General features: G+C 50.4%; 1 protein-coding gene across 4 annotated transcripts in view; it reads left to right on the top strand.

The window, feature by feature from the left end:
* Positions 1–661: 661 nt before the first annotated feature.
* The window catches only part of CFAP20DC (CFAP20 domain containing), a 438,163-nt gene continuing 429,920 nt past the window's right edge, over positions 662–8,904 (top strand). For all 4 annotated transcript variants that reach the window (XM_075321351.1, XM_075321349.1, XM_075321348.1 and 1 more), the window contains exon 1: positions 662–828. In XM_075321351.1, the coding sequence (XP_075177466.1) occupies positions 674–828 (155 nt within the window). In that variant the 5' untranslated portion in view covers positions 662–673. The remainder of the gene's footprint in view (positions 829–8,904) is intronic.

The raw sequence follows: 8,904 nt of genomic DNA, 5'->3' as shown, positions 1-8,904 counted from the left end.
ATCTATCTATCTATCTATCCCTCTATCTATCCCTCTATCTATCTATCTATCTATCTATCTATCCCTCTATCTATCTATCTATCTATCTATCTATCTATCTATCTATCTATCTATCCCTCTATCTATCCCTCTATCTATCTATCTATCTATCTATCTATCTATCCCTCTATCTATCTATCTATCCCTCTATCTATCTATCAATCTATCTATCCAACTATCTATCCATCAATCTATCTATCTATCTATCTATCCATTATCTATTCATGTATCTATCTACCTATCTATCTGGGTGAATTATCACTGTGTTATCTGTGGTGTTACATAGGACTGCAGGTGACATCTACTACATTATCTGTACTCGGAGAGATATCACTGTGTTATCTGTGGTGTTACATAGGACTGCAGAGATATATCACTGTGTTATCTGTGGTGTTACATAGGACTGCCCATTTCTACCTCCAGAGCACGTGGATTGTGCAGTGTGAGGAGCTCTTGGGCTGTAAAGGGCTGATATATTGCTCTTGCACAGGGCCCCTCCTGTCTGTATCCACCAGTGATGGGGTATGATATACAGCGGCCATGTGTGTGGCAGAGCTCGGGTATGGAGACAGTTGGAGAGTTCAGGTTACACTGTGGTGAATGGAGGCGGAGGAGCGCTGCTGTTGTGTCTGACATGAATGACAATGGCGGGGCTGGAGCTACTCCCAGGGGTAGGCCCGGGCCCGGCTGCAGGTTGCTTAGCAACGTCCACGCTGTTTTCTGCACTTCCTGCTCCACTGCCTGTGCTAGAGATATCCCAGCTCATTACCTCCGATACTGGGAGCCCGGGTAAGTCATTTTCCACAGCGAATGACAACTATGAAGCGGTGGTTAATTAACCCTTGTATCAATATGACTGATTATTATAGTTCCCATTTATGACATGTTACACAATCTAATGCAAACGTGCGCAGTGTGGGGTCCCAAGGACTCGTCTAGGAGAGACGCAATGTGGGGTCCCAAGGACTCGTCTATGACAGTACTGGTAACTAGTGATGAGCGGGCACTACCATGCTCGGATGCTCAGTACTGGTAACTAGTGATGAACGGGCACTACCATGCTCAGGTGCTCAGTACTGGTAACTAGTGATGAGCGGGCACTACCATGCTCGGGTGCTCAGTACTGGTAACTAGTGATGAGCGGGCACTACCATGCTCGGATGCTCAGTACTGGTAACTAGTGATGAGCGGGCACTACCATGCTCGGGTGCTCAGTACTGGTAACTAGTGATGAGCGGGCACTACCATGCTCGGATGCTCAGTACTGGTAACTAGTGATGAGCGGGCACTACCATGCTCGGATGCTCAGTACTGGTAACTAGTGATGAGCAGGCACTACCATGCTCGGGTGCTCAGTACTGGTAACTAGTGATGAGCGGGCACTACCATGCTCGGGTGCTCTGTACTGGTAACTAGTGATGAGTGGGCACTACCATGCTCGGGTGCTCAGTACTGGTAACTAGTGATGAGCGGGCACTACCATGCTCGGGTGCTCAGTACTCGTAACTAGTGATGAGCGGGCACTACCATGCTCGGGTGCTCAGTACTGGTAACTAGTGATGAGTGAGCACTACCATGCTCAGGTGCTCAGTACTGGTAACTAGTGATGAGCGAGCACTACCATGCTCAGGTGCTCAGTACTGGTAACTAGTGATGAGCGGGCACTACCATGCTCAGGTGCTCAGTACTGGTAACTAGTGATGAGCAAGCACTACCATGCTCAGGTGCTCAGTACTGGTAACTATTGATCAGCGGGCACTACCATGCTCAGGTGCTCAGTACTGGTAACTAGTGATGAGCGGGCACTACCATGCTCGGGTGCTCAGTACTGGTAACTAGTGATGAGTGAGCACTACCATGCTCAGGTGCTCAGTACTGGTAACTAGTGATGAGCGAGCACTACCATGCTCTGGTGCTCAGTACTGGTAACTAGTGATCAGCGGGCACTACCATGCTCGGGTGCTCAGTACTGGTAACTAGTGATGAGCGGGCACTACCATGCTCGGGTGCTCAGTACTGGTAACTAGTGATGAGCGGGCACTACCATGCTCGGGTGCTCAGTACTGGTAACTAGTGATGAGTGAGCACTACCATGCTCAGGTGCTCAGTACTGGTAACTAGTGATGAGCGGGCACTACCATGCTCGGGTGCTCAGTACTGGTAACTAGTGATGAGCGGGCACTACCATGCTCGGGTGCTCAGTACTCATAACTAGTGATGAGCGGGCACTACCATGCTCGGGTGCTCAGTACTGGTAACTAGTGATGAGCGAGCACTACCATGCTCAGGTGCTCTGTACTGGTAACTAGTGATGAGCGGGCACTACCATGCTCGGGTGCTCAGTACTGGTAACTAGTGATGAGCGAGCACTACCATGCTCGGGTGCTCAGTACTGGTAACTAGTGATGAGCGGGCACTACCATGCTCGGGTGCTCAGTACTGGTAACTAGTGATGAGCGGGCACTACCATGCTCGGGTGCTCAGTACTGGTAACTGGTGATGAGCGGGCACTACCATGCTCGGGTGCTCAGTACTGGTAACTAGTGATGAGCGGGCACTACCATGCTCGGGTGCTCAGTACTGGTGACTAGTGATGAGCGGGCACTACCATGCTCGGGTGCTCAGTACTGGTAACTAGTGATGAGCGGGCACTACCATGCTCGGGTGCTCAGTACTGGTAACTAGTGATGAGTGAGCACTACCATGCTCAGGTGCTCAGTACTGGTAACTAGTGATGAGCGGGCACTACCATGCTCGGGTGCTCAGTACTGGTAACTAGTGATGAGCGGGTACTACCATGCTCGGGTGCTCAGTACTGGTAACTAGTGATGAGCGGGCATTACCATGCTCGGGTGCTCAGTACTGGTAACTAGTGATGAGCGGGCACTACCATGCTCGGGTGCTCTGTACTCGTAACTAGTGATGAGCGGGCACTACCATGCTCAGGTGCTCTGTACTGGTAACTAGTGATGAGCGGGCACTACCATGCTCGGGTGCTCAGTACTGGTAACTGGTGATGAGTGAGCACTACCATGCTCAGGTGCTCAGTACTGGTAACTAGTGATGAGCGGGCACTACCATGCTCAGGTGCTCAGTACTGGTAACTAGTGATGAGCGGGCACTACCATGCTCGGGTGCTCAGTACTGGTAACTAGTGATGAGTGGGCACTACCATGCTCGGGTGCTCAGTACTGGTAACTAGTGATGAGCGGGCACTACCATGCTCAGGTGCTCAGTACTGGTAACTAGTGATAAGCGGGCACTACCATGCTCGGGTGCTCAGTACTGGTAACTAGTGATGAGTGGGCACTACCATGCTCGGGTGCTCAGTACTGGTAACTAGTGATGAGCGAGCACTACCATGCTCAGGTGCTCAGTACTCGTAACTAGTGATGAGCGGGCACTACCATGCTCAGGTGCTCAGTACTGGTAACTAGTGATGAGCGGGCACTACCATGCTCGGGTGCTCAGTACTGGTAGCTAGTGATGAGCGGGCACTACCATGCTCAGGTGCTCAGTACTCGTAACTAGTGATGAGCGGGCACTACCATGCTCGGGTGCTCAGTACTGGTAACTAGTGATGAGCGGGCACTACCATGCTTGGGTGCTCAGTACTGGTAACTAGTGATGAGCGGGCACTACCATGCTCGGGTGCTCAGTACTGGTAACTAGTGATGAGCGGGCATTACCATGCTCGGGTGCTCAGTACTGGTAACTAGTGATGAGCGGGCACTACCATGCTCGGGTGCTCTGTACTCGTAACTAGTGATGAGCGGGCACTACCATGCTCAGGTGCTCTGTACTGGTAACTAGTGATGAGCGGGCACTACCATGCTCGGGTGCTCAGTACTGGTAACTAGTGATGAGTGGGCACTACCATGCTCGGGTGCTCAGTACTGGTAACTAGTGATGAGCGGGCACTACCATGCTCAGGTGCTCAGTACTGGTAACTAGTGATAAGCGGGCACTACCATGCTCAGGTGCTCAGTACTGGTAACTAGTGATGAGCAGGCACTACCATGCTCGGGTGCTCAGTACTGGTAACTAGTGATGAGCGGGCACTACCATGCTCGGGTGCTCTGTACTGGTAACTAGTGATGAGCGGGCACTACCATGCTCGGGTGCTCTGTACTCGTAACTAGTGATGAGTGGGCACTACCATGCTCGGGTGCTCAGTACTGGTAACTAGTGATGAGCGGGCACTACCATGCTCGGGTGCTCTGTACTGGTAACTAGTGATGAGCGGGCACTACCATGCTCAGGTGCTCTGTACTGGTAACTAGTGATGAGTGGGCACTACCATGCTCGGGTGCTCAGTACTCATAACTAGTGATGAGTGGGCACTACCATGCTCGGGGGCTCAGTACTGGTAACTAGTGATGAGCGGGCACTACCATGCTCAGGTGCTCTGTACTGGTAACTAGTGATGAGTGGGCACTACCATGTCGGGTGCTCAGTACTGGTAACTAGTGATGAGCGGGCACTACCATGCTCGGGTGCTCAGTACTGGTAACTAGTGATGAGCGGGCACTACCATGCTCGTGTGCTCAGTACTGGTAACTAGTGATGAGCGGGCACTACCATGCTCGGGGGCTCAGTACTGGTAACTAGTGATGAGCGGGCACTACCATGCTCAGGTGCTCTGTACTGGTAACTAGTGATGAGTGGGCACTACCATGCTCGGGGGCTCAGTACTGGTAACTAGTGATGAGCGGGCACTACCATGCTCGGGTGCTGAGTACTGGTAACTAGTGATGAGAGGGCACTACCATGCTCGGGTGCTCAGTACTTGTAACTAGTGATGAGCGGGCACTACCATGCTCAGGTGCTCAGTACTCGTAACTAGTGATGAGCGGGCACTACCATGCTCGGGTGCTCTGTACTCGTAACTAGTGATGAGCGGACACTACCATGCTCCTCACCAGTTACAAGTACAGAGCACCTGAGCATGGTAGTGCCCGCTCATCACTAATGCTAATGCAGACAAAATCCCCAGCAGATTTAACATTTCCATCATGTCAGTTTATGCTGGAAACTTCACCCTTTACAAATCTGCAGCATTTCTGCAACGAAATGCACAACAGAATTTTGCCATTGGATAGTTGTCTGTGGAAAGTCTGCAGCTGATCCTTGTAATATAGAGGTATACGCACCTGATCTAACACAAGCACATGCATATGGACAGCAGTGTGAGCAGCGTCTTACCTAAGCAACCCTGGTATCTCCAGTATTAGGTCAGAAAGAGTGGAGAGCAGTGTTAGCAGTCTCTTCTAACCTTAGCACCCCTGGTATCTCCAATATAACATCAGAGAAACAGTGCATAGCAGTGTGAGCAGCTTCTTATCTCATCACCCAGTTATCCCCAGCTTTAGATCATATAGACTGGCTGGATGGCAGTGTGAGCAGCCTCTTGTTACCTCAACCCCCTGGTATCTCCAGTATTAGGTATGAGAGACAGGATGGACAGCAGTGTGAGCAGACTCTTCTTCCCTAACACTTACAAAATGGAGCTTTACTATGGCCACATGTAAAAGAGCGTTGGGCCTGACTCACTATTGAATTTGCACAGTTTCTTATCTTGTTTTTGGGGGGTTTTGCTCATTTTTATTTAGTATTTAGTACCTTATTCAGCCTTTAAATTGCGACCTTTTTAAACTCTATTTTGTATTTGTTTACAAGTATTTTTTTACATTTGCCATTGTAGGTGTGTTTTTTTGTTTTTCAACTATAAGGCTCAATTCATTGATTGTGACTTCCTAAAAAGTCACAATTTTTTTGCAGGGTCAGCGATACTGCGGGCTCAGAGGAAGGGGTGTTGCGTCTCAGGAGGGTCAGTGGGCGGAGGGATGGCAATACTGCGGACTCGGGGGTGTCACAGCAGCAGGCGCCATTGATCTGCCTCGTGCAGTGGAGGTGTCACTGCAGTGGATGACTCAGAAGGGTCACAGGACGAGGTGTCGCTGCGGCGGTGGGCGCCTGATCTGACTGTGGACTCCATTGAATCACCTGCAGTTGACATGATGGACTTCAAGAAAATGGCCGTGGAGGTGGCGCATGCACAGAAAGGTCTCCGCGGCCATTTTCTTTAAGTCTATTTTGTCACTCTGTGCACGCGCCACCTCCACAGCGTCAACCGCGCGCAATTCATTAGAGCCCGCAGTCAGCTCAATGCACCCGCCGCCACCGCGACACTGCAGTGACACCCTCAGAATTGACGGCTCTGCGTCCTATGACCTTGCTCCACCACCGCCATCTCAGTAAGCCATATCTGGCATTGTAAGACGCACCCCTATTTTATCCCCAATTTTGGGGAAAACGTTCATCTTACAATCTGGAAAATACAATACTTTAAAAAAATGAAGGTTCTTTGCGCACAAATTGGCCAGTTCCTGTGTGCCCATCAACCGTGGAAAGGTGACCTTTCTTTGATGGGACTCTATACTATTTCATGCCTCTCCTGGACTAAAAGTCTACAATTACAGTATATGGGCAGGTAGGATCTGACATTAATTATAACCACCCTGGGGACGATGGGAGGAAAACACAGAATAGGAGGCCATATATACCTCCAATATATAATGGGAAAAAACACACAGCAAGTGTGAACAGGTACCAGCTCCTATAACTACACAAAACATAAAAGAATACAGCAGCCTCTTTAAGCACTAAAATATATGCAATTATAGAATATTTAAAATTTATACTGTATTAATGATATATGGAATGTACTGAAAAAATGAAGATACTTAGAGCAGAAATTGTAAAATTCATGTGAGCCCATCAACCACGGCAAGGTGATCTTTCTTTGATGGGACCCTATCTTATTTCATACCTCTCCTGGACTAAAAGTCTACAATGCATGGGCAGGTAGGATCTGACACTAATTATAACAGCCTGGGGATGATGGGAGAAGAACACAGAATAGGAGGCCGTTTACACCTCCAATATATAATGGGAAAAAAACTGCATCTACAAATAGAACACAGCAAGTGTGAACAGTTACCACCTGCTATGACTACACGAAACACAAGGAAAAGAATATAGCAGCCTTTGTAAGTATCAATGTATATGCAAACATAATATATGACATTTATACTGTATTAATGATATATGGAATGTACTGAAAAAATGAAGATACTTAGAGCAGAAATTGTAAAATTCATGTGAGCCCATCAACCACGGCAAGGTGATCTTTCTTTGATGGGACCCCATCTTATTTCATACTAAAAGTCTACAATGCATGCAATACAGCAGTCTCTGTAAGCGCTAAGATTTGTGCAAATATATAATACTAGAAGGTGGCCCGATTCTAACGCATCGGGTATTCTAGAATTTATTGTGTAGTTAATGTATGATTTTTGTTATATACATATCGATGATGTTGTGTGTAGTTGCCAGTGTTTGTGTAGGGCACTGTAAATGTTCTGGGTGTTGTCTGGGTGTGGGGGGGGGTGAGAGCGGTGTTGTATGTGTGTTGCGTTGTGTGTGTTGCGTTGTTTGTGGAGCGCTGTGTGTCTGCAGCGTTCTGTGTGTGTGGTGCTGTGTGTGTTGCGCGGTTTGTGTGGGTCTGGAGTGCATGTGTGTGTTTTGGGGGAGGTATGTTTTGTGCAGTGTGTGTGTTGCGCGGTATGTGCGTATATTTGTGTATGCCGCGGTGTTTGTGTGTTGTGTGTGTGCGGCGTTGTCTGTGTAGGGCGGTGTTTGTGGTTCCCAGTGTGTGTGTGGTGTGTTGTGCGGTGCGCGTGTGGCGCTGTGTGTGTGTTTTGGGTGGAGGTGTGCACCCCCATCGTGCTCCATCCCCCATGCTGCGCACCCCCCATTGTGCTCCATCCCCCATGCTGCGCACCCCCCATTGTGCTCCATCCCCCATGCTGCGCACTCCCATCGTGCTCCATCCCCTATGCTGCGCACTTCCCATCGTGCTCCATCCCCCATGCTGCGCACTCCCCATCATGCTCCATCCCCCATGCTGCGCACTCCCCATCATGCTCCATCCCCCATGCTGCGCACTCCCCATCGTGCTCCATCCCCCATGCTACGCACCCCCCCATCGTGCTCCATCCCCCCTCGTGCTCCATCCCCCATGCTGCGCACCCCCCCATCGTGCTCCATCCCCCATGCTGCGCACTCCCCATTGTGCTCCATCCCCCATGCTGCGCACTCCCCATCATGCTCCATCCCCCATGCTGCGCACCCCCCATCGTGCTCCATCTCCCATGCTGCGCACCCCCCATTGTGCTCCATCCCCTATGCTGCGCACCCCCCATCGTGCTCCATCCCCCATGCTGCGCACTCCCCATCGTGCTCCACAGTCACACATCAGATAGTATACACGCACACATCTGATCGCATACACTCACACCCCACTTCTCCCTGTGCCCTCCGGTGGGCGGTCCCAGCAGCTGTGCTGCACGCCGTGCTCCTCTGCCGACACTCACAGATCCGATCGCATACACTCACACATCAGAACACACGCACACACCCGATCGCATACACGCACACACACACACTGACGATATCGCACATACGCGCTCACACACTCACAACATCCGGAGATACCACATGCTTCCGGCCATGTGATCCTCCGGCAGGTCCTGGAAGGTCACTGCACGCACAGTATCGCCGCCGAGAAGTAAGCGATATCACTGGATGTTGTGAGTCTGTGGATGCGATCTGATGTGTGTGTGAGGTGTGTGTGAGAGTGAGTGAGTGTGATCTGATGTGTGTGTGTCTGTTCTTATGTGTGTGCGTGTGTGTGTGTTCCGCCGCTGCAGGACCTTGATGCGCTCACCTGCTCCCGGTCGTCGTCTGGTGAGTATGACTTCGGGGTCTTCTTTCTTCTGTCTTCTCTCTTCTGGGGGTGCC

Source organism: Anomaloglossus baeobatrachus, chromosome 8 (genome assembly GCF_048569485.1).
Source record: "Anomaloglossus baeobatrachus isolate aAnoBae1 chromosome 8, aAnoBae1.hap1, whole genome shotgun sequence".
In the NCBI taxonomy this organism is placed as follows: Eukaryota; Metazoa; Chordata; class Amphibia; order Anura; family Aromobatidae; genus Anomaloglossus; species Anomaloglossus baeobatrachus.
The sequence above is the reverse complement of the archived record's forward strand: the minus strand, read 5'-3'. Positions and strand labels throughout refer to the sequence as shown.